This window comes from Crocodylus siamensis, chromosome 1 (genome assembly GCF_052110815.1).
Source record: "Crocodylus siamensis isolate JL-2025a chromosome 1, ASM5211081v1, whole genome shotgun sequence".
Taxonomy (NCBI): Eukaryota; Metazoa; Chordata; order Crocodylia; family Crocodylidae; genus Crocodylus; species Crocodylus siamensis.
Genome location: NC_143395.1, coordinates 299,575,410 through 299,602,319, shown reverse-complemented (window position 1 = coordinate 299,602,319; position 26,910 = coordinate 299,575,410). Strand labels below are relative to the sequence as shown.

Below are 26,910 nucleotides of genomic sequence, written 5' to 3'. Positions count from 1 at the left end.
CGGGGTTCTATTTTTCACTTTCCTCTGAATCACTGGACATGGGATATGGTAAGAAGTGGAAGTTTGCCTAGGGTGCACTGGTTGCTCCTTCTGGGACTTAGAAACCTTTCAGGTGCTTGTCTGAAGGGTTATGTCTATGTGCTTAGGGTTAAACCATCACCAGATCATGGCTCAGGAAGGAATGATTCCCCCAGGGCAGATTAGTAAGCATAGTTGCTGGGGATTTTGCTTTCCTCTGTCACTCAGGGCATTGTCCTTATATTGGACCAGCTGAAAAAATGTTACCTTAACAATTCCTTTGCTATGTCAAGGGCCTATGTCCTATAGCCTATGTCCAAGACAATGGTGGTGCTTATGTCTCCCCTGTGGAATGGTATAGGTTTTTTTTTATAGCCCACAGTGTAGCTAGTTGTAGCACAGTGTATGAGAGGAGCCAAAGTTGATAGTCTGGATACTTTCAGAAAAATCATTGTCTGAAAACACAGAGGTCTAGACTCACTGACCCGAGAGCCACTTTCCTGTCCTATGTTCCTATGTTAAAGTCCTCAACTGATTTTTAAGAGGGAATGTCTATATCGCATGCCCGGCCTTGCAGGGAGTATTGCTTTTAAACATGCCTCACCCACTCACTCCTCCACTCACCATCCAGACCCAGAAATGAAGTAGCGAAGCTGCTAATCTCAAGCTTGTGAAAGCACAGATCACAAGAGCAATGGCAGAGGGCACCCACAGAGCAGCTTTACCTCTGAGTTTGACACATGCAACCAGGAGAAGCAGGTAGGACATACTTAAAAACAGCCTTCTCTGGGAGCGCTGAGAATGCAGCGTAGACATCCACAGTTTCTGGCTGTGTTCCCTTGTTGGGGGTTTGCTCATAGAGAGGAATGTTGGGCCGGCCTTTCCGGTTTTTGCCCAGTCTCCAGTTTGATCACAAGGTGAGCAGAGCTGTGAAGGGGAATCAAGGGAGGGGTCTTCTTTATGGGATGTGGCCAACACAGCTAGCTAGTTGTGTGTAGACTTCACTGAACACTACCTGAAAACATGGATATGGGCAAGAAAGCAGAACAGGGCCAAAAGCAAAAACAGAACAGGGCCAGTTGTTACAGTGAAAGTCAAAGAGCACCTGTGTGAGGTCCAATATTTAGATTTATTAAAAAATCTTAGTAAGTGGAACGTTGCAGCTACCAAGGAATTTCTGGAGAAGTACATAGCATGCCAGTCACGTGTTCTGTTCAGCTTTTTACAGTTTTCTAGCACATCACAGGGCTTTTTTGGATTGTGCCACAAACTGCTGGTGACTTTACAGAGTATTTGAACCATATTCCTCATTGATTCAAAGAAGATCATTCCTTTGCTTCACTAGTTCAGATATTAATGACCAGGAGCCCATTGAAGACAATACTAAGTGAGAAGTCCAATATCCTACCCAGGGGGGAATCTTTCTTTTGTAAGCTCTTGTCTGCAACAGCCTTAGCCGTATTGGGTTGACACCTTCCTTTAAAACCCATGACAACTGCATTCAATGGCTGGCAGAGGGTGCTGCTTCATTCTTCCCCACAAAGCTTGAACATTCCTCACAGCCTCCTTCAGTAGTGACTCTTAAAGGCATCTCAAGCCTCCAAGCCTAAAAAGTCTTTGCCACTATAGCCACACAGGGCCCCCTCAAGGAAATTCACAGTATGCTAACAGAAGGCGATTTTCTGTTGACATCACCTCACCAAGTGACATAAAGTCAAATTCATGAAAACCCTCTTCTGTTGGCTAGCTGTATCCAAACTGGAGGTTTTGCTTCCATAGGTGTGTCTTTTTTCATGCCCCTATGCCTGCAAAAATTTGTAGTGAAGACTAAGAGATAAAATTGTGATAGGAGCTTGTAACACAACATTTGTTGTTATTCAGTTGCTTCCTTTCACAATTATTTCCCCAATAAATTAGTTGATGGGTACTTATTTTTAGCTCTCTGATCACAGACTATTAAATTGAATAAAAAACTGAGAGAGCTATACATTTGGGAAGAAAATAATATGACACATTTCACAAACTATTTAGGTTAAAGAACTGAATCCCACTTAAAATCTTTTTATTCAGCTCTACTCATCATGGTAATCTTTGTGCTACCATCAGGATTTCTAGGCAATAATTCATTCTGAATGATTTCACCAAGTAAGAATCACTGCCTGGCCTCCCTTCCTGGAATTCTTAAAAACACCAAAAAATGAAAGACCCACATCATGTCTTTTGAGAGAGAGCCCTAAGTAAAAGACAGTGTGTTAGTTTCACTATACCAGGAAAAGTCCTTTCAGAATAATTTCTTCCCCATTACCTACTTCTCATTTGCAAGAGCAGCACATTACCCTATTGGGTATGCACAGGTAGCCAACACCCCTCCCATCCTGTCTCCAGCTCTGCTCCTTTCCTACTGTAGTTTGCTATGGGAGTAGGAATTAAAGTGCATTGATCCAATCATAGAAGATCTCCAAAATGTAAATTGAAGTGAAAATGTTGCGATTCTCAATTATTTTGTGAAGATCCAAATATATAGAAAATCAGGATCAGCACCTGACTTTTACAAATACTCAAGCTCTTTCTAAAAATGAGTAGGTCAGTGGGACTAGAATAGCACAATCAAACTGGGTAAAGTACAATTCTAAAGTTATATCTAAAGCCTCACCAAATTTCCAAGTGAAGGACATAGCAGCCAGGTATGCCCTCATTCCATCTTCAATTGTCTGTAAGTTCCTTTCTAGCCATGCTGGCCAACCTACAGTCCGACCCAAAGTGCACAATTTTGGGAGATTCCACCACACGTAAGGGTGTAGCTAATTTAGCTGCGCAATGGAAAGAGATCTGAAGATGCACATGGGCTGAATTATGTGCTCCAAAGGAGCCTTTGGCTCTTGCTTTGCAGAATGTATTAGTTGCTGTTGCACACATGGTAAGCTTTGCAGGAAGGAGCCCAGCTCTGAGGCACCTCAGGATTCTAATGCTTTTAAGAGTTGTCGGAAAGTGGCTTATTCCTGGTGCCCCCTAAGTTGCAGTGGAAAAGGGCTCCCTCCTGGGGAGCATTGGCCAGGGTTTGAAAATGCTGTCTAGTCAAATAGCTCTTGCTTATTGAATTTATTCACACAATTACTGTTGAGTATCCAAGGCTGTAGAGGAAAAATTGACATATTGTATTATTTGAGAAATAGTGTATGATCATGTAATTAAAGGCAGGAATGTAATATTTATGCACAAGGTGGGGGACTGGGTTAATTTCAGTTTTTCCTGGCTAACCGAGGGCATTATTGTGTAACTTTAATATTCTCCTGATGGCCAGCATCTATATGGAATTCATATATTTGTTTATGATTTTTCTGTTAAATATTCACCCATCGTACTCTTGTGGCACAATAATTAAAAACATCATGTTAGCTGCCAATAAAAATATTTTTGTGATTTGGTAATTATTTCCAATGCTTGTGCTCCCCCCAGTTGCCTTCCTGTTTTATAATGTATAAAGTTAATCTTGATGATGGAAAAATAAATAAGTAGCAGGGAAGACTGGAAATCTTCCAATCACAAGGGCTGCTGGATTGGAAGCAACAGCCAATCTATCCCACCACATCTTCTAGGTGGTCAGTCTTTCCTCCCTCTTAGAGATGCTTTTAATATTCATAACAGCTGTGGAATGAAGCATTGTGCATGAAAAGAAACCAGCATAAAGTCTTTATGTTACTCCATCAAACCAAAACTACTTTGCATTGAGTTACAAAGTGCAAACTCTAACCAATTTCCCAGATGGATTTAATTTCAACCTGACCTACTGCCAAGTGAAATAAATTTCCCCACTATTAGAAATCCACCCCATTCTTTCCATGCCATGAGCACAAGGACCTGCACACATAAGCAGCTCACCTCGGTTGCATAATATAGGCATAAATCTACTACCCCTACTCACTTGAATAGTTTCTTTGGGATGACCCGTAGGCAAGCCAGATTTGGTCTACAATACAGATTTTAATATTTAGGAAATTGAGGGCTTCAGAATACATAAATGTTCATGTGCTGTACATGATAATCGTTATAAACATTTTTAATAAAAAAGTCAATATACAACAATTTTTCTCTATTTAAGTTTAGTTCTAGATAACATTGCAGGTACTAGAGAAACCAATTATTAAACACATCTAAAATGTCTAGGTAAAAACTTGATTAAAAATATGCACCATATATTTTATGCTGTAATTTTGGCATACTTTAAGTAAGTTGTTTAAGGGCATTGATTTGGCTTAGAGAATCATGCAACAAAATACGGAAGAATAGAAGAGCACACTTTCAAACATTTACAGAAGTAAAACAGATAATGTTAGCAGTTTAGCCACTGCCTGTACATACTAGCACCAAGTCATTATTCACTGGGGTCATCTGTACTACCCATATAAGAAAAACACTGCAAGAACAACTGCACTCTATTTTTAAGTGCAGAAATGTTTGTTCATATTAAAGCTTAGGAGAGCAGTGGAGAAAGGGACAGGCAGTGTATTAAATTACTCAGCTGAGCATTTGTTTTCCTCTCTGTCTTTTACCATTCTCCACAAGGACTTTTTTGACAGCCACGCAAAATAATTGCCAAAAGGCAAACGTATAAAATCTTGATTTGACCCATTTTATGTTGCTTTTTTGCCCTCTCATGTTTGCAGGCAGATCTAATACTGCAAATAATGTTATGTAGAAAAACATGTCATGTAATTCCTGAAGAATCAAAGAAACTGGATTTTTTTCTTTTAGTGGGTTTTGTGTCCTTTATCATAGGAACATATCAATTAAACAAGTAACTGAAGCAATTCTACCAGTACACCTACAACTTTAGATTATGGTAGCAAGAATAATGTATAAAAATTGTGATCCAGTTAAAAAGTTTCACTCAGCTTCCAGCATGCCCATTACCAGATGGCTGATTAGTCAGAGTGCAAATAAATAGTACGACCTACTAATAAGAAGAGCATTCCAGCAAACAAAGCAAAAAATATTCCTATAGGAGCCAGTATGAAAGACCAGCCATAGCGCACATGAACAGTAAAATCTGGACAATCCTTTTTCTTCATGTTCTCGTAGTTTTCCAAATCAGCCATTGCCTGGACCCAGATGACATACATCACGACCACCAATGAAAATATGATGCCTGAAAAAGAAACATCAATAGTGTAATGATAAGAAGTATGGAATAAATAATCGGTGTATTTACTGAATATGTTAGCATCCCGTCAAAGATCAAGGCCCTCTTTGTTAGGCACTGTCAGCTGTCCTCAGACATCTGTTGCCTAAAGTTGTGCTGAACCATATTAATTTCTCTCGTTCCTGAATTGCACTGACGCATGCACAAGCCTACCAGCTAAAGGGAAAAGATGCTGTCAATTCTATTGGACCATTCAAAGTGACCAAAAAGAAAAGATGCATGTTTAAGGCCTGAGTTCAGCAGGTCAGCTACTATTTTGTACTTGCTCCCCTGAGGACAGTAAGAAGGAGAAATCTTTCTGTCTCATAAGTTCTGGAATTGCTTCCCTGCATAGCTCCTCTGCAAGATATGAATAGTGTGAACAAGGAAAGGAGATCCTTGCATCTTCCTGTCTGTTTGTAAATCCAAGTTAAGGCATACTGCAACACTGCTCATGGTAAAATGCATAGTTTTAGCATGACTATTTCCTCTTTTCACTGGGACAGTCCTGGCCTAAACACCTATCTCTTTTATTCAAACACTTCTGTACCATTTTCAGTGGGACATTTCAGACAGGTGTTTAATGAGGGACTGCCCCAACAAAAGTGGCACTGTTTCACTTATGCAGACAAGGTTCTTTGGGTAGATGTGATATCTTTTATTAGATCAAATAAATAGTTGGAAAAAAGTGTTCTTTGCAAGCTTTCGGGCACAAATGTCCTTCTTCAGACATACAGAAAGTCTGTTAGTGTTTGTATGCTTTCACATATACACATACACATGCACACACAGACACATTCCTCTCTCCAGTATGCTGCATTCCCCCAAATGCATACTGGACAGCACACTTAGCTGATACCAGAGCTTGGAGACAACTAAGTATGCCAGAGAGTGCATGGAGCAGAATGTCTCATTTTGAGACTCAGGAAATATGGTCGCCCTACATATTTTAGAATGTACTCCATTCTACTGGAGTCTACTTGATCATTTTATGATGCATCATGCTGAACGTTCCTTAACTACCCAAAACAATGGGACAGCTACATGAAAAAAAATTAATCAGTACATCAGTATTTTCATCAGATTGGGCATAACAGTTTCCTGAAAATAACTATCATAAGATATAGGACTGGAAGGGACCTTCTGGGTCATTTAGTCCTCTGTGGCTGCGGGCAACCGCATAATAAACATTTTTTCAAAAAGACCACAACATCCATCCAGCCCCTTCCTCACACCACAAGGCACAAAGCACCCCTTCCCCCACCAACATTAGGATCTTTTGTGCCAAAAATTTGGGCTAAACAGTGGGCTAAAGGAAGACAGCAAAGACAAATGGTGGTTTTCCAGCCACCGTTTTGGAAAGCCGTTGGACTGTTAACACATACGTACTTGCAGCACGCCCCTCCAACAACGTTATTGATCACATAGCCACTACATTAATATTCCAGAACGAGTGTTGCTTGATATACCAGCTGCCTCCCCTAGTACTCCATGTTATTTCAGTGGAATGCTGATATGTCAGATGTTCAGCCTTGCAACGTAGATGGTAGAGCAGAGCAATAGAATCAGCTGTGGTACTAGGAGCCAGATTTTTTGCTTACCAGCATTCCCACTTAAGACAACGAGAGTGCTGGGTGCAGTCAAACGCTCACAGCCACAGAGGTGACAGCTGCCAAGAAATAATCTTTACCCACTCACCCCCACTCCTCATATGCCACATCCCAACAAAAAAATTGCATATGGTTGCAGTTAGAGCAGTCCTGGAAGCACACCCCAGGCGGGGAATCTGAGAGCCACCCTGGGCAAGTTCCAAAAATGCAACCAGACTGTATTCTATGCAAGCAGCATGTGCAGAGCAGGAGATTGGGTGGGGCTAGTTTCTCAGAGGTGGTCTCAGGATTGCTACAGAAGAGGTGTAAGCATACCTTATATTCCAAAATTAGGGCTAGGTATTCAGATATTCAAATATAATGAGGATAACTGACATCAAATATCAATTCCAAGATGGGTATGTATCTCTGTAATACAAAAAAACCCAGTTTTGGGTGGCACTTCTTAGTAAAACTGGGTCTACAGATTGTAGAAGAAAAAGCAGGGGAGTGGGAGCCACAGGCTTCTAAGTTCTAACAGCAACTCTGCCAGTTATTTCTGGTGACATTGGGCAGTTATGGCATTTTTGCCAGAATGTATTCAAATTCTGAGTACGATAATTGAGTTATTTTGCTACAAGATGTCAAGGGGTGGAGTACTCACAACTTTCTTTGACTTCAGCTGGAGTGGGTGATGCCCAATAAATCTGAAAATCATGCTAGAAATCTTTGGAGAGTTTTAATCAGAATAGAATCATAGAATCGTAGAAAATGAGGGTTGGAAGGGACCTCAGGAAGTCATCTAGTCCAAGGCCCTGCTCAAAGCAGGACCAGCCACAACTAGATTATCCCAGCAAAAGTTTTGTCTAACCATGTCTTGAAAACCTCCAAGGATGGAGCTTCCACCACCTCTCTGGGTAACCTGTTCCAGTGCTTTATTATACTCCTAGTGAGAAAATTCTTCCCAATAGCTAACCTAAACTTCCCTTGTTGCAACTTAAGACCATTTCTCCTTGTTCTGTCATCTGCCACCACTGAGAACAGCCTAGCTCCATCCATCCTCTTTCAAACACTCGTTCAGGTAGTTGAAGGCTGCAATTAAATCCCCACTCAGTCTTCTCATCTTTAGACTAAATAAACACAGGTCCCCCAGCCTCTCCTCAGAAGTCATATCCCCCAGCCCCACCATTTCTGTTGCCCTCCACTAGACTCTCTCCATTTTGTCCACATCCTTTCTGTAGTAGGGGGCCCAAAACTGAACACAGTACTCCAGATGTGGACTCATCAGCGCTGAATAGAGGGGAATAATCTTTTCCCTGGACCTACTGGCAACACACTGTCAATGCCCTGTCTGTCCAGGGGCTATTTAGCTACCTCATGGGTTTTCTGAGATTCTTAAATGTCTGTGGACCTTTTGAATAGCGGGATGTTCTTAAAAATTTTAAAGGTTTTCCAAGTCAGAATTACATTACCAGAATGAGGTAACATACTAGTGAAAACTGGAGGCGAGTGATTTTGGACTGATAACTTGATTTGCCAGGCCTCCAGCAATGAAGTTAACTGTTTGAAAGACATTAAATATAAAAAGCCTAAAACAAACCAAACTATATTTTGGACTCATTAGTTGACCCAAATTCAAAGACTTAAGATATAATGCACTGACATTTTTATTGGAATTTATTTTGCAAACTTACTGTCTTTACACTTTGACCATCATGATTATCTGTAATGAAGTCATTCTCAATCACTTTCAGGTTATGAATACTAGATTTTGAAGCCTGCCAAAAAAAAGCTAGTATGGTTACCTTGAAGCATAATTAAGACTTAAAATCCCAAAGTAGCTGCAATCTTAAGGAGGCAGAAGAGATGCATTATAAGTAAGGCAGACACATTGTCTGACTGTGAAATACATGTTCAAGAGTATATATATATTTTAAGTGCTTGAGTTCACAACAAAGTCAACCCTCTCCCCCATCCCAACTCTAAATGGCATAAATTCAATTCTGAAAATATTTTACCCAACTAAAATGTTACACACACCCAATATTGATGGAATTTAGTACTGAAGTTATACTAAATATCAGTATTAATGAACTACTCACCCAGAAAATTCACCCAGAGGATGGAAGCAGGATGGCCATCATAGAGGACATTCCAGTTTTCTGCTACTCTGGCCTCTATTGATATGAAACCCAATGCCATTTTTCTGCAAGAGAAAAATGGAGGACATAAAGGTGCCGGGTTTCATATCAATAGAGGACAGAGGACAACTGGACTGCCCTTTATGATAGCCGCCCTCGATGGAAGCCACTCCCCTATGGATAGGCAACACAGTGTCTAGGCTCCATTAAAACTCTTTAAAAGAAGGTTTAAGGAGGACTTAAAAGGCACAAGGGCTTTAGGCAGGATCTTTGCAGAAGGGCAGATTTCACTTCAAACAAAATATCAGACTGGTGACATATGAGCTTTCGTCATAAAAACAAATAAAAGTTATCCATCTTCATGTATCTGTACTTATCTCAGTCTCTAACGCACTTTGCAGACACAAGCTAGATAACAATACTAGTGAGAATTTCTGCCATAAACCCAGCTAATTCCTGGAATGTTCCATGGCATGCAGTGGCCCTCTTGCCTCTACTAATCACGTGGGAGAGTCCATTGCAGAAGTCAGCAAAACCTAACATGGAAAGCAAAGAGGCAGGACCTCCACTGCTGCCCATTCAATCTTGTGTTGTGAGACGTTCAAGGATTCCTGCACTGAAGAAAAAACCTGAACAATAAAGGTGTCAAGAGCAGAAAAGAACATGCTTAATTCTCTGACAAGTTCAAAAAACTTCATTACCAAGAATCCTGATTTTCTCTGATAAAAAAAAAAATCCCCAATATTCAGGTTAAAAAAAGTTACCCAAAATCCACGTTTTCCCATGAGTAAAATGAAATGTCACTAGCACACACACATACAGAGTGGTGTTTCATTTTCATCACAGAAAATGTGGATTTTGGGTTACTTTTTTAAACCTGAAAATTAAGGATTTTTTTTTTAGTCAGAGAAAATAAAAATTGTTATCAGAGAAACCCAGGATCCCTGTTCATTACCTACACCAAACACATGGTGATACAGACAAGAGGAATTGTGGATTTACTGAATGGGCAATTGACTCTTGACCATTTATCTAAAGGAAGACAGACTCAAAAACAATTAATTTCCTAACATGCAACATAAAAATATTTTTTTAACACAGGACATAAACAAGAATATAAATAAAAATAACGTCACATACGATAATGTCATCTCAGGATTTATATAGCAAAGTGCTTAATCTCCAGATAAAAGGCACCATCTAAGTGTGAGTTTACCTGATTATCTCCATTTTCTAGAAGACAAAATGATTTATAGAATGACCAGAGTTAGATTTTCAAAGGCTCTCAGCACCCTCCTATTGCTGCTGACAGTGAGCCTTTTAGGGGCATTCTGAAAACCACACCAAAGTGATTTGTTCAAAGTTACAGAGCAAATCAACAGCAAACCAAAAAATAAAACAAAAAGTCTTCTGATTTTCAGTTCTACAGCTCTGTGAGCAAAACCACACAATCTTCTGCCATATTCAAGGGACTGTCTTAGCCAGTTGATGAAGCATGTATACAGGAGCACGTATAAATGCAACAGGCGGGGTTTCTCACCAGATAGGACTCCATCATTTAACTTAAAGGTCCCAAGTGCATATCTCTGAGAGAAGCAAAATGCAGGCAGGTGCTTCCAGGGCTTAAGGGGTCTGATGCTGAGTGGAAATTCCCAAGATATGCAGGGCCCCTCACCCCCTGGAGCACCTGCCTGGGGCAGTGACAGAATGTAAGCAGCTGCGAGCTGCCAAGTCTCTCCCACCACAAAGCAAAGAGACATCCAGCACTAAACAGCAGCACAAATTAATACCACCTTTGTCATGGCCACAAATTTTGGGCATTTGTGGTACAGCAAGGGGCATGGACCTATCTTTTTGTTTGGCCTTTGTGCCACCAAAAAAAATTGTATGGTCGCACAGGGCAACAAAAGGAGATGTCTGTCTCCACACTTAGTACATCAGATACAGGGAGCATACAGGGAATATGATAACTTTTTAAGGCAGTTCCTCTACAACAGGGGTGGCCAACCTGCAGCTCCGTAGCCACATGTGGCTCTTCAGAAGTTAACATGTGTCTCCTTGAATCTTTGCACAAGCACATGGTGACCAGCTTCTACTTGGACCAATAATTCCATTTCGAAGCTGGTCACCGTGTGTTTGTGCAAAGATTCAAGAAGATGCATATTAGCCTCTGAAGAGCCGTATGTGGCTATAGAGCTGCAGGTTGGCCACCCCTGCTCTACAAGATAATAAGAAAAAACAAACTGTGATGGGTATTTGAAATTTCTAAGAGGCAAATTAATCAGAATTGCTCAAAACATGCATTTGAAGTCTGATTTGAAGTTAATTCACTGATGTAAATCTTGTATATGTGAGAGCAGAACTAGGCCTTTATTTCTTAAGAATACTTGTTTAGATAAAGAGAATTATACTTGCAGGGAATTGTAAAGTAATTTGCTCCTCCATATTTCTATACTCACACATTTTCATCATTAGCTTGTCTGTCTCCTTCAAAATATTAGTCATGCCTATAAAAGTCAACAAAACATCCATTTCAAGTATAAGTGAAATGTCAGCTCACTATGAAGGAAAATATACTAAGATGAATATATTTGTTTTGGGAAATCTGGTCCTGTCCCCCATATGCTGACTTGCTATTGAAAATGTCATGAACCCTCAATTTGCCCAACTTTCAATTTATAATGACCAATGTGAAAAAGAAATCACACAATTCCATCAAATACTTTTAGAAACATTTAGTGCGGTGCTATATTTCTACATTTTAAGATGTTAGACCTCTTGTGAAGGGATGGGTGTCCACTTGCCCTTGCCTTTAAGTAAGCATGGAATAAAACAGCAATTGCATGCATCAGGAATGATGGGAAAAATTATTTCCAGAGCATAAAATATGTCTGAGAGAGATTAGGATAAATAAATACTTCCCCCCCCGCCTTTTCCTTTCCATTCCGCATTTTTTTAAGAACCCACATGTTTAATACACAGCACTGTGCAGTGTGATAAGACACGTACTCCTCTGAGGTCACTCTTTTCTGTCACAAGCATTTATTCTTTTGAATTTCTTTCAAACAAATACTTTTGCATATTACAGGGGGAAAAAAAGAATGCAGAACCTTTAGAAATGTCTATGCATTCAAGAGGCAGTTTGTTGGCCTTTAGCACTTATTCTTACCATGCAGAAATGCCTTTTACTTGTCAATGGTAGATGTCTGTTTATAGCATGAATCTTTCACTATATAGACACAAAGACAACAGGTGCTAGACAAATGATGAGACTCCTTTGGTTGTGCTTAAAAGTTCTGAAGTTCTCCAATTTGTAGAGAACTTTTTTTATAAGCCAGTTTTTGTTTTCTCGCTTAGCTCACAGATATCCCTCCCACTTTGACCTCTGTCCTCCTGGCTCTTAGGACTTTAGTGTCAGGCAGTAAGGGTCCTATTCAGCTCTTGAATATGTACATGGGATTCTTTTTAGTGTAACAGGAGCCTGCATGTACATCTGAGAGCAAAATGTGCTGTAAGTCAGTACCTAGAATACAGACATCATTCCCTTCATTCTATCAGCAAAAAAGGGGGGTGGAGGGGAATCCTAAATACCTTCTTAATCTTAGGCTCCCACAGGAGGCCTGATCATGCAACTTACTATGAACCTGTTGGTGGCTTGTGAGTCTCATCAATTCTCACTTAAGTCCACGGGAGCTGACAGCTCTAAGGAGATCCCAGGAGGTACACAGCACCTTGAAGTATTAGGCCTATGGTAATTATGGGTTTTACTAAGACTTCCCTCATAATTAAATTATTATAGAATCACAGAGAAGTAGGGCTGGAAGGAACCTATGGAGGACATCTAGTTCAATCCCTTGCTGTAGGCAGGACCATCCTTATCCAAACCATCCCTAGCAAATCCTTGTCTAAAACTACTAAATCACTAAAACTACAGTCAACCCTGTCACACAGACTTGAAGTATAGCACCCTAGCCTCACCAAGGTAAAGCAGGAGAACAAGGGTGGCCATTGTCCTGCTGCTGTAAGGGTTGTTAAAATACACTTGAGGTATCAAGGAAGAGAAAAACTCCCACAATGCATACCAGACTGAATATGGGGTAAAATTCCTTCCTGATCACTAATGTAACAACTGGTCTGCCCCTGAGTAAAAGGACAAGATCCTTTATCCGGGAATATCCAGGTTTAGTCCCAGCAGGAGCACTAGCACACTCCAGTCAAATCCCTCAGTTTTGGCTGCAGCCAACATCCAAAGTCCCTGAAGAAAGCAAAAAAAAAAAAAGATGAATCCCCTGACCAGAGGCATAATAAGCAGGATTTGCATCATGGGAGAATCCTGTGGGAGTGTAGGAGGGTGCACCCAGTTACTACTACAAAAGCAATACTGTGGAGCTGCTTCTGCTACTGGGGCACAGAGTTTTTGGGGATGGAGAGCATGTCTGGTACATCTCCTAAGTTGGTGCTTGCTTTTCCACCCCAGTTATGTTACTGGCCCTCACATGTGTAGCAACAGGAGGGGGTAAGAAATTGCTTACTTTCTGGTCCCATGTGACAACTAACAAAGCCAAAAGCTTGGAAACTACCCAGAGTATAGCTTAGGCATGCCTACTCCTAGATCATCACTCACCAATATTTATGAAACTTCTTCTTGAACACCTTGAGTGATAAAGATTTTGCAACTTCCCTTGGCATCTTATTCCACTGCTTCACTGATCTGACATTAAAGAAGTTTTTTCCTGCTATGCAATCTAAACCTGCTTTGCTGCAACTTCACCATATCCTGCCCCCTGCAGCAAGTGAAAAAAGGTGTTTTTCCTCTTCTTTATGGTAACCTTCCAGAAATTTAAAGACTGCTGTCATGTCCTCTTCAAGCACCTTCTCTACAAGCTGAACATGCCAATTTCCTTTAGCCTTTCCTCATATAGCTTGCCTTACAAGTCCTTTATCACTTTTGTCTCCCACCTCTGGACTCTAACTTCTCCATATCCTTTAAAAACTGTGAGCCCAAAACTGCATACGGTACTCTAGATGAGGCCTAATCAGTGCTGAGTGAAGAGGCACGATAACTTCCTGTGTCTTGCACCTAATAATCCAACTGACACAACCCAAAACCACATTCCTCTTTTGTGCCATCCAACTGCAGACTTATATTGCATCTGTGATCCTACATGTCAATTAGTTCCTTCTCCATATTACTGCCATCCAGCCAGTTGTCCCCAATTATTGGGTATATCCGCTCACAGAAAAAGTAACCATAATGCTGCTTACCACCTGTGGAATTGAAGCCTTTGTTGCTGTATCCATTACAATGCTGCAGGAGCTGAGTCAGCACACTCAGCATACTTCCTTAAGCATCCAACAGTCATCAAACCTCCTTCCATAGAAGATGCACAGAAGATGGTATATACAAGCAAACACATGCACTTGGGGTAGAAACCTGTTTTGCTTTACATGCTCAAATGAGAGTTATGCAGCTAGATAACTGCCATTTGTGGCATGTATGCAGAGTTTGCAATCTGATTCCACAGGCAGCATGGACACACTTCCCTAGACTCTAAAACAGGTATATTAATAGTTAAGATACTAACCTATATGCAAGTTCTTATGCACAATGTGTTGGAGCAAACATCTGCATACACTAGTCCCTTATATATTAAATGTTAAAGGAACTTAAACTTTCTTTAACAAAGATCTGTACCACTTTACTAGCTGCTTCTATATCTTTTATTGTTCCCACATGATCCATCTAGCCAATTACCCCGTCTCACTTTTGGAGATCTGTGGGATGGTATATTGTGTGCTTACGTGTTTTAGGGGCAACAGGACAGAAGGCATGAAGTAGCAACATTTTGTTGGTATAACCATACAATAATGTACACGTAGCATGAGCAACCAATGGGTTTGGAACATAAGCCCAAGTACCAAGTTAACTGGCATGATGGTAATAGTCATCAGGGAGGCACTCAGGGAAGGGGAGGGGACTGAAGCAGCACTCAGGGAGAGAGTCAGGCATCAGGGGCTCAATGTGTAGCAAATGCTGCCTTAAAGGGTTTGGCCTTGCAAGAATTGCAAGGGTAGATGCCATAGAGTTCAGTGTTATCATACCCCAGTGGTGATGGGATTCAGCAGCACTGGGGAACACAGTGACAGATTATTACAGTGGCATTATCTCATACTTTGGACTTACCTTGTGGCACAGTTGCTAAAAAGGACAGCCACCACTGCAAGAGTGTCTACATGTAGCAAGCCATAACTACTATACAGACTGAAGGAAGATCACAGGTTTGAGACCAGTTATCAATGTCCCTACTCATTTTGAAATCAATAAAATTACTCAAAGAATAAGGTACTACACATTATGGGCAAGGGCTGCAAAATCTGACCCTTGTTCATCAGGAGCCTGAGAAGCATGAGCGGTGACATGGTGCACACATTCTCCTTCCTGATCTGAGCCCTGCAACAGGGGGAACAGAGATGGCATCTCGTGATGGATACCTTTGGGTCTAAGCGTTCCTCGCTGTCCACTTGGATATTGCTGTATACTGAAATATTATACCACTGAAAACTGGGTTACTGCATGCTCAAAACACTGTAACAAAAAGGCAGCACACGTAGACACAGTTCTATGAAAAATTACAATGAAACCATAGAGACATAATTGAGGCAGGGAAGAGAATGAATGCATTACCCATCAAGCGCTTTGGATAGAAACTGTGTATTAAATATACAAACTGAGTATTCAAATTAAACTTCCCTGCAGCACCCTATAAATGATTATGAGGCTTATTCAGTTAAATATAATTATATACACTGAGCGCTTTGGAAGGAAGTTGCTAGATAAGTACTAAGTACCGTTGTAATAATTCTATCTTTGTAATATGTACTGTAATATTTATCCATTATTTTCCTTTCTGGAGGCCTTCATGACCGAATATAATACAGTAGACATTAACCTCAAAGTATGTTGTGCTGGTTTTAGGGACTGCTCAGTAAAATTATTTTTAATTGGAGAATATAAAAGTATAGACATTTAATATCTGGATATTTTGTGATCTAAAAACTGAAACTAAGCCAGTTATTAATTAAATAGGTCATTCTTAATAAACAGATGAAATCATAAACCTAAACAGATCAATGGGATTTTTTACACTGACTTCAGCAAGCCCAGGCTTTAAATATTTTTCCTTTTTATTTGTGAGGTTTTAAAATCACATTTCTTATATCACCTTTTTAATACCATTTTAAAAGTGCCAATCCAGATTAATTTACCAACTGTCAATGCCAATACTATCACTGTTTACTTCCCACTTAAGTTCAAGTATATGCTTGACTTGCGAAAAATGGGTAAATCAGGAATTACAGTTTTCAGAAGAACTGGTAGTTTAAAAAAAACAAACAAATTTAAAACAAGGGAAAAAATTGAAATAAATCCTGGTCCTGAAGGTTACTTTAGCAATATCATAATCTAATTTGTTACTGAAAAGACATCTCCAAGTGTTTCCTATGTTGATAAGAACCCTCCCTCCTGTAAAACAGTAGGTTATGTATGATGTACAACTAAACTAGAATCCAGTATTATAGCAAATCTTACCCTTGATGATAGCCTCAAATGAATAAAATACAGGTAATACCCTTTCAAATTTTCTTGTCATATTCTGACTATGTATTGACCTTGAGTTCTATATATTATATTTATAAGGTTACAAGCTTTTGTGTCTTTCTACATACTGTATTTTCTATCACTGAGCAGCTATAGAAACTAGTTAGAACAACCAGTTCATTTAAAAATATTCATACTGAAAGATTTTCAGTGTTGTTACACATCAGAATTTTTAACATGAAGTAACTTCCTCAACTCTCAGTAGATGATAGAATTAGGAGGAGATGACGGAAGGGTTATATTAGGAGTGGTGAGAAACACTGAAATAAAGGTGTTTCCTGTTCTGTACAGGTCATCCTGAATGCTGCCAGGAACCTGTCCTCTACTGCTATCACTTTCTCCTGGTAAATAGACCTGGATTTTGTCACATATTATGGCTTTTGTCATCACCAGTCACTGTATATGATTATTATTAATCAGCCACATTGCAGAATCTCAGGGGCAACACAATCATTACTGCAAACATAACTTAAACCAAGGCATCAAGACCAAGTCTAAGACCCCATCCTCATTAAAAAATTGGGTGACTGTGGCATTGATGCCTACACAGTCAGATGGTTGCAGATTGGCTGAAGGGTTGTACTCAGAGGGTGGTGGTGGACGGGTCATATCCGACCTGGGGGGAAGTGGGCAGCGGAGTCCCCCAGGGCTCGGTCCTGGGGCCTACGCTGTTCAATCTCCTTATCAGCGATTTGGACGACAGGGTGAAAAACACCCTGTTTAAATTCGCTCATGATACCAAAATTTGGGGTGAGGTGAGCATGCTAGTAGGGAGGGAAAGACTGCAGCAAGACTTGGATAGGTTGCAGGGGTGGGCTAGCAAAAACAGGATGCGTTTCAATGCTGACAAGTACAGGGTGCTGCACTTGGGCAGTAGTAACCAGCAGCACACTTATAAGATGGGAACTCCCTTCTTGAGAGCACGGAGGCAGAAAGGGATCTCGGAGTCATTATTGACTCCAAGATGAACGTGGGCCGACAATGCGAGGTCACGGTTGGAAGGGCTAACCGCACCTTGTCGTGCATCCACAGGTGCACCTCTAGCAGGGACAAGAAGGTGATCCTCCCCCTCTATGCAACACTAGTCAGGCCACAGCTGGAGTACTGTGTCCAGTTCTGTGCACCCCACTTCAGGAGGGATGTGGACAACATGGAAAGGGTCCAGAGGAGGGCCACCCGCATGATCTGGGGACAACAAGGCAGACCCTACAATGAGAGACTGCGGGACCTGAACCTGTTCAGCCGTCACAAGAGAAGGCTGAGGGGGGACCTGGTGACTGTCTATAAACTCACTAGGGGGGACCAGAAGAGTTTGGGAGAGACCTTGTTTCCCCTAGCGCCCCCTGGCATAACAAGGAATAACGGCCATAAATTGTTGGAGAGTAGGTTTATATTAGACATTCGTAAGAACTACTTCACAGTCAGGGCGGCTAGGATCTGGAGCCAACTTCCAAGGGAAGTGGTGCTGGCTCCTACCCTGGGGGTCTTTAAGAGGAGGTTGATGCCTACCTAGGTGGGATCATTTGAGCCCAGTTCTCTCCTGCCCAGGCAGAGGGTCAGACCTGAAGGTCTACAAGGTCCCTTCTGACCCTACTTCTATGATTGTATGATCAATTTACTTGAGGATGTTATCGCCTTTCTCAGTACATATTTTAAAGGTGCCAAGTGGTGTTGTTTTCCAAAGGATCCGTGTTCTTATAATTCAGTTTATGCCCAATTTCTGCAGTGTGGTTGTGATATGACCATTATGAGATCCAAATACACCACATGTGACAACACTAACGGTATTAACTATAATAATATCGGTGCTTAGTGGACACGATGAACATTGTGTTAGGCACTATACAAATGCACAGTGAGAACAATTCCTTTGTGACGAGCATACATCCTAGATGTATGCTCTTCACAAAAAGTGAGAAAGGTGAAGATCAAAGAGCAGAACAATTACGAAGTCTGGAATACAACCCAGGTCCCCTGACTTCCATTTCAGTGCCCTAACCCTTAGTCACATTGCCTTTCTATCACCTCCTATCCTGTCCTAAGAAATCCAAACAAATGCCTTCTGAAACCTGAACATTATAAAACATTATTAAAAAATCAGTGAACAGAACAGCCAAGGATTTTTTTCATCTGTAAAAGAAAAAAATGTTTTACAAAGCACTGAACAGTCTATAATTTCCTATAAACTCTACCTTTCTTGTGGTTGAGTAAGGTTTATGGAAATGAATGCAGGAGTTTGGAGGAAGGTTTGATGATGATAATATAAAACACTTAGTTCATATGGAGGGAATGTTCCACACAGTTTTCCAAGTCTTTTAGGAGTAAAGGTAAGGCTCATTACCACCATTTTACAAAGGGCATGTATATAAGGAACACAGAGATACAAGGAGGTAGAGCAGCTTGCCCACAGTCAGGATACAAGTCAGGGCAGAACCAGGAACAGAAGTCAGACCTGCTCAAGTTTTCTACACCTGAGACCACACTACCTCCCCAACAGATTTTACTCAATTCTAGCTTCACAAAAAACAAAACTTGCAACTGATTGAAGGAGAAGACTCCCAGAAGTATATATTTGAACCAAACATATAGGTAAATTCAGTGAAACTCTACACTGGTATAATTCAGAATTTCTTCCAGAACCTTCCATCTATATTTTATACTATCCAGGACTCCCTCATCCACATCCTCCTTGAATTTGGCCCATGCTTGTCTATACTCTTTATACTATATCACTTTGCTGGGAACCATGGCTGTAAAACATTCTTTCTGTGTTCGTGGGCAAGACCAGTAGAAACACTTCAAAATGATGATGAAGGCTGTTAACTATGAAAACTCATTCCTCTCTGAACCTGTTCATCTCTAAGGTGCCAACGTGCCCTGTCATCTGCCTGACTTCAGACTAACATAGTGAACCATCTCTCAAGGTTAGAAGGATCGAGACGACCACCAACAAGGAGAAGCAGCAGCTGGTGGTGTTTCGAGATTCCCTTTTTTGGGGGACAGAGGCATCCATCTGCCAGCCTGACCTGTTGTCTTAGAAGGTCTGCTGCTTGTCCAGAGCCCAGATCCAAAACATCACAGAGGAATTACTGGTACTCATCTGGCCCTCTGACTACCCCATGCTGCTCATTCACGTGGGTACCAATGATACTGCCAGGGTAGACCCAGAGCAGATCAAAAGTGACTACAGGGGTCTGGGTGCAAGGGTGAAGGGAACTGGGGCTCAGGTGGTATTCTCCTCAATCCTTCTGGTCAAAGGGACGGGCCTGGGCAGAAGTGGGCATATCCTGCAGATCAATGCATGGCTGTGCAGGCAGTGTCACCAGCAGGGCTTTGGCTTCTTTGACCATGGGATGATGCTGTAAGAAGGATTTCTAGGAAGAGATGGGACCCACCTGACAAAGAGAGGGAAAACCATCTTCACAGATAGGCTCACTAATCTAGTTAAATTAGGTTAGCCGGGGGATAGAGACCAAAGCTCTAAGGTAAGTGGGTGACCTGGAGGAAGCACAAGCAGGAGTGGGCAACAGGGGAGGTGTTCTCATTCTTTCTGAGAAATCAAGGCCATTGGCTAGTTACCTTAGACGCCTCTACATGAATGCACAGAGCCTGGGAAACAAGCAGAAAGAATTGGAAGTCAAGGAACTATGACGTGATTGGAATAACAGGGACTTGGTGGGATAGCTCACATGACTGGAGCACCATCATGGGTGGGTATAAACTGTTCCGGTAAGACAGGCAGAGGAGAGGAGGAGGAGGAGTTACATTTCATGTAAAAAAGCCATATGATTGCTTAGAGCTCCAGTATTTCAACTGGTCTGTTGAAAGTGGGTCAGGGTCAGAAAAGAGAGCAACAAGGGTGATGTCACGGTGGGGGTTTGCTATTAGGCCTGTGCAAGTAGGCAGCTATTTGATCCAGCTTCAGATGCCAGCAATTTGATCCGGAGCTCCGGACTGGGTTCCTACTTCGATCTGGCCGAAGCGGCTCCAAAGCTTCGGAGCTGCCTCGGAGATCCAGCCATAGGGTATAATAGGGAGTCAATTAAATATCTATAACTTTGTTGTTTTTTGTCTCATTTGGATGAAACATGCAGGGCTGGTAGCCTCTGTGGAGAGCATAAAGCCTGCCAGGTTTCAAGAAGATCGATACAAGGGTTCAGGGGAAACTGCACCCCAAATTCTTGAAAGGAAAACTCAAGTCACGTGTATGTATTACACCATAGGGGGTGAAAACTGCAGGGGTGGTGGCCCCTGTTGAGGCCATGAAGCCTTCCAAGTTTAAAGAAGATAAGTGCAGGTGTTTGGGGGGGAACTGCACCTCAAGCTGCCGACAGGCAAAACTCGTGACACAGATGACCCTGTGTGAATTAAGGCGCAGCGGGCTGAAAACTGCAGAGGTGGTGGCCCATGCTGAGGCCACAAAGCCTGCCAAGTTTCAAGGAGATAGGTGCAGGGGTTTGGGGCAGGGGGAACTGTGCCTCAAGCCGTGGACAAGCAGAACTCATGACATGGGTGACACTGTGTGTGTTAAGACGCAGCGGGGTGAAAGCTGCAGGCTGACCAGTTGTCAAGGACATAGGTGCAGGGGTTCTGAGTTCTGGAGCTCCCCATCCATGGGAGCATGATGGGTCTGTGGTGGCCTGGGCACCCCCATCTATGGGAATGTGATAGGCCCATGGGGCCCTGCACCTCTAGCTGCTGGCAGGTAAAACTAGTGACATGGGTGCTTGTGCAACTGACTGTCTTGGGACAGTTGATTGTCTGTATTGATTATTTCCTCTCCTTAGTCTGTGGCTTTGTAGGTGTTAATCCTTGCTAATTAGCTTGTTAACACCTAATTAACACCTTTAAAACCACAGAAGAGGAGGATCAGGGAAAGTGTGGGTCCCTTACTGAATGGGGGAGGCAAGCTTGTGACAGAGGATGAAGAAAAAGCTGAAGTGCTCAATGCCTTTTTCACCTCCGTCTTCACAGGCAAAGTTACCTCCCAGACTACTGCACCTGGCAGCACAGTTTAGGGAGGAGATGAGCAGTCAGCTGTGGCAAAAGAACAGGTTAGGAACTATTTAGAAAAGGTTGGCATATACAAGTCCATGGGGCTGGACAGGATGCACCTGAGGGTGCTGAGGGAGTTAGCTAATGTGATTGCAGAGCCAGTGGCCATTATCTTTGAAAACTTATAGTGACTGGGGGAAGTCTGAGACAATTGGAAAAGGGCAAATATAGTGCCCATATTTAAGAAAGAGAAGAAGGAAAATCCTGGAAACTACAGACAATTCAGCATCACCTCAGTCCCTGGAAAAATCACGGAGTAGATCCTCAAAGAATCTATTTCTATGCACTTGGAGGAGAAAAAGGTGATTAAGAATAGTCCACATGGATTCACCAAGGGCAGCTCATGCCTGACCAACCTGATTGCCTTCTATGATGAGATGACTGGCTCTGGGGATTCAGGGTGACCAGTGGATGTGGTATACCTTGACTTTAGCAAGGCTTTTGATATGGTGTCCCACAACAGTCTTGCAGGCAAACTAAGAAAGCACAGGTTGGATGATTGGACTGTAAGGTGGATAGAAAACTGGTTGGATCAGAGGGTAGTAGTAAATGGCTTGATGTCTAATTAGCAGCTGGTATTAGGTGGAGTGCCCCAGCTGTCAGTCCTGGGGCTGGTTTTGTTCAATATCTTCATCAATGAAGGAAGATGGCTTGGAAGTGCACCCTCAGCAAATCTGCAGGTGACACCAAGCTGCGGGGAGTAGTAAATACGCTGTCGGGTAGGGTTAGGATTCAGAGAGACATACAAATTGGACCAAAGAAATCTCATGAGTTTCAGTAAAGACAAGTGCAAAGTCCTGCATTTAGGACAGAACAATCCCATGCACCAGTACAGGCTGGGGGCAGATCTGCAGAAAAGGACCTGAGACTTAGAGTGAACAAAAAGCTGACTATGAGCCAACAGTGTTCTCTTGTTGCAAAGAAGGCTAACAGCATACTGGGCAACATTGATAAGAGTGATTGTTGCCCTCTATTCAGAAGTGGTAAGGCCACATCTGGAGTATTGTGTCCAGTTTTGGGGCCCCCATTACGAAAAGGATGTAGACAAATTGGAGAGAGTCCAGCGGAGGGCAACAAAATGGATAGAGGGCTGGGGAACATGACTTGGGAGGAGAGGTTGAGAGACCTTGGCTTATTTAGAGAACAGAAGACCGAGAGGGGATTTAATAGCAGTCTTCAACTACCTGAAGCAGGGGTTCCAAAAAAGGATGGAGCTAGACTGTTCTCAGCAATGGCGGATAACAAAACAAGGAGCAATTGTCTCAAGTTGCAGCAAGGGAAGTTTAGTTTAGATATTAGGAAATACTTTCTCACTAGGATCGTAGTAAAACATTGGAACAGGTTTCCCAAACAGGTTGTGGAACCTCCATGCTTGGAGGCTTTTAAGACAAAGCATTGGCTGGGATGATCTAGTTGGGAGTGGTTCTGCTTTGAGCAGGGGGTTTTAAGTAGATGACTTTCTGAGGTCCCTTCCAACCCAAATTTTCTATGATTCTATGAATCTATGCCCCAATTGTGTACTGTTCAACTCAATGTAACTAAATTTTAATTGTTCACCTACAAGGTCACATATTTACTTCTCATTATATTTCATTTCAAGAAATTGACATGTTTCTTAAAGAAAAGGGGATGTGCTAATGTGTTATACATGAAATGTGATAAAAGTCATTAATTTTAACAATGTGTGTATTTATGGACCCTAAAGAAACAGTTAAAAAAAATGAAGATTCCTTAAGGTCTTGTTTTTACAAGGGGCTAAGAGCTCAGTTATTAGCCAGCCTTCTTTTATAGAATTTTAAAGTTACCTTTATTCCATTTGCATTTTAGGAAGCATAGTAAAATCCTATGCATTCCCTTCTTGTTCAAAACATTCCTGTTGTAGAAATGCTCATATGAATGTACTGTGGTTTCCAACTTCATTAAAGTCCATTATCTTTCATATGCGTTGCAAAAATATCACCTTACAGAAAGCACTCAGAAATCATATTACTATAAAGCAGCAAGCAACAATTACTAAGCATTTATATATTTTTGCTTATTAAAAAATTAAACTATATTTTCAATTTAATTGTATGGTTTAATTTAAATCTTAGGTTCTTTATTTTAATGCAAATGTAACTGTCATAACAGTTTCATACTACAATATCTTGGAAATAAACCTCTGCCAATCTGGCCCTCCATACACCCAGAGTGGTGAACTTTATGCTTCTTAATTGTGATGTGTACAATTCTTAGCTAATGAAGTAAACTGATATAAGGGACAGAAATACTCATTGTGTTTCCAGCTATGAATGACTATAAATACATACATATACATATATATATACATATAAACACACACACACACACTAGGGCTGTGAGAAATTTCACCAGCTTTTTTTTTTTTTTTTTGACGCTGTATCGACTTGTTTCAAGCTCACAGCTAAAGAGAAACTAAGGAGAGGGAGGGAGAAGACAGGGAAAGAACTGCTCTGATATTGACTGTGTAGCTGGCCAGTGACTGTGATCCTTCCCTGAGGTCCCTTCCAATCCCAGTGGTCTGGGGGAGGAACAGAAAAACAGCTTAAAAAGCAGTATTGTTTGAACTGAACTTTTTCTGTGCCTTCACACAAGTGACACAAGTTTTGCTCTGAACAGTTTGAGGTACAGTTTCCCAGAAACCCCTGCACTTATCTCCTTGAACCTCTGCAGGCTTCATGGCCTCAGCAGGGGCTACCATTCATGCAGTTTTCACCCCACTGCACCTTAATATACACACATAGTCACACATCACGAGTTCTGCTTGTCAGCAGCCTGAAGTGCAATTTCCCAGAAACCCCTGCACCTATCTCCTTGAAAGCTAAAAGGCTTCCTGGCCTCAGCAGGGGCTACCATGTCTGCAGTTTTCACCCAGCTGTGCCTCAACACATACGTGACATGAGGTTTGCTTGTCAGCAGCTTGAGGTGCAGTTTCCCAGAAATCCCTGCACCTATCTCCTTGAAATTTAGCAGGCTTCATGGCCTCAGAAGGGGCTACCATCCCTGCAATCAGGCATGAAATGACAAAGTTATAGGCAGTTTTGTGCTTCCCCATTATAACCTATGGGCGAAACGCTGAAACAGCAAAAGTTTTGACTAAACGAAACGGAATGGTAGTTCGAAACTAAATGAAACCCGAAACAAAACACTGTCCCGGCAAAATGGAAGTCGAAACGAAATGGTGCTGTTTCGCACAGCCCTATATATGTGTATATGTGTGTGTGCATACACACACACACACATATACACGTACATACATATACAGGATACCTACCAGCAGTGATGAAAAAGCCTCCTCCTGTCTTGTACAGAATGTGGCTGGCATAGGGGGCTGCACAGATGATGAAGAAACCAGCCATCAGAACAGTGACCACTCCCAAGAGCATGAGAACAGTCCAGAAACCACGATAAACTGGAGGCCCCAAAAGAGAAAGAAAGGAGAAAAGAGCACAAACATTCTTAGAACTCAAACAGAACACAGCTTTATCTACTAAAGATTTTGTTCTCTTCTCACTTTTCTTATTAATGAACCCAAAGTCATTCCAGGTCTGTTTCCACTGTGCACATATTTTATATACCATATGGAGAGAATTAGATTTGAATCCCAGATCTTATCTGGTGATCATGGAATATATGATGTAAGTTACAGAGGAATGAAAACCTGCTGTTCAGTGTGTATACAGTGTATGTATGCTTAATAAATTCATTTACTTGATCAAATTTTAAATTATTTAGAAAATGGTACACTGATGCCGTAGCCAGGATGCTTTTGGATCACTGCTCAGATTGATTGGATACAACTGTATCAAGGAGGTAGTAACACATTGAAATTCTTAATGCTGGCATAATATCACCACTAACAATCTGTATGATTCTCTCTCTCTGACAAAGCGAACACTTAGAAATTGATAATTCTCCATATATAATTACATCTTTATAAGAGATGTATTAAGAAAAGATAAAGCTATAAAAGACAGAAATAAAAATGTGAACCATATTTTTGAAGAATTAAGTGCTTTAAATAAAACCAATTCTGTCAGTAAAGTTGCAGAAGCCCCCTTTAGTCAAAGACAAGCAATGCTGAATTATTAGCTGCAACTGGTGATATATGGGATGAGTGTTTTGTGATAGATTCTGGCCAAAAGAGTGCTTCTACAATACTTTTATAGCTGATTAATGACACACATATTAAAGTCATCAAGTTACAAAAGCTACCAATGTGAAGTGAATTCCTCTAGCAACTCACAAAAGGAATGCGTTAATATAGTCCATTAGCCAAACTGTGAGTAGTTAAGATTTTTGACCCTGGATCTGAAAACCAAAGAGAGTACTGACAATTCAGTCAGTAAAAACATTTCCACGTGCCTAAGGAAAAGCATGCAAAACAAGTGGTACCTAAGAAAAAGTGATTTGCAGAAGAACCTGCCATTTCCCAGCTGACAGCACCTACTTACTCTTATTGACACTATGCAACTAAGCAGCTTTAACATTTAGATTTGTAAGCTGAAAGTTTCAAACACTTATAGCTCTCAAGTGGCAGCCGCTCTAGAGTCACTCAGGCTTTGTGTAGACTAGGATTTAAAGGTGTGCTGTTAGGAGGTATCAGCTAATGCACATGATCTAATGTATTCTAAAAGTCTATTGGTTTTAACTTGACCAGTTTACTCGTATTAAAGTGTCGTATGGCCTTATCTATGTGTTGGATATGTCTGCACAACTTCCCTGGCCCTGCTGGCAACTCTCCAATCCTGCCCTCCCACCCTATGCATGGCAAACCCAGAAATAAGCACTTTACCCCATGCTCACTCTCCAGAGCTCTGTCTCTGGTTTGCTAAAGGGTGACGGCATGCAACAGCAGCATTGCTCCATTGCCTCATTTCTAGATTTAGCCCATGCAGAGAAGGAATGGGTAGGGTGTTCTTTACAATAAAACTCCTTAAGAATAACAGGTTACAAACATTCTTTATAATGCATTGGAACATGTTATGTAACATCTAATTAACACAGTTTTAAAGCTGCCTCTTGACAAAGTTTCAGACAGAGGTATCCATCTGTCCCTGGCATTCAGGGAAAGAAATAAACCTTCCAGCATCTGTTCTAATGTAGCTATCAAACTTGTAGTTAGGTTTAAAGCAGTGTGAAGCTTCCTTCACACGCAAATGCTGATAGAAATATCACCTGACACTATGGCCACAGCATTTTAACAGATGTTTAAATACTTTAACTCCTATGGGATATAAGCACAAGCATAGA

At 41.3% G+C, this 26,910-nt stretch overlaps 1 protein-coding gene across 2 annotated transcripts in view; it reads right to left on the bottom strand.

The window, feature by feature from the left end:
• Positions 1-1,128: 1,128 nt before the first annotated feature.
• The window catches only part of TMEM182 (transmembrane protein 182), a 50,278-nt gene continuing 24,496 nt past the window's right edge, over positions 1,129-26,910 (bottom strand). The window contains exons 4-5 of one of the 2 annotated variants that reach the window (XM_090020872.1): positions 24,932-25,078; positions 1,129-5,164 (exon numbers count right to left, since the gene is read on the bottom strand). In XM_090020872.1, coding sequence (XP_089876998.1) covers positions 4,941-5,164; positions 24,932-25,078 — 371 coding nt within the window. In that variant the 3' untranslated portion in view covers positions 1,129-4,940. The remainder of the gene's footprint in view (positions 5,165-24,931; positions 25,079-26,910) is intronic. The other variant, XM_090020882.1, reaches the window with a different exon arrangement.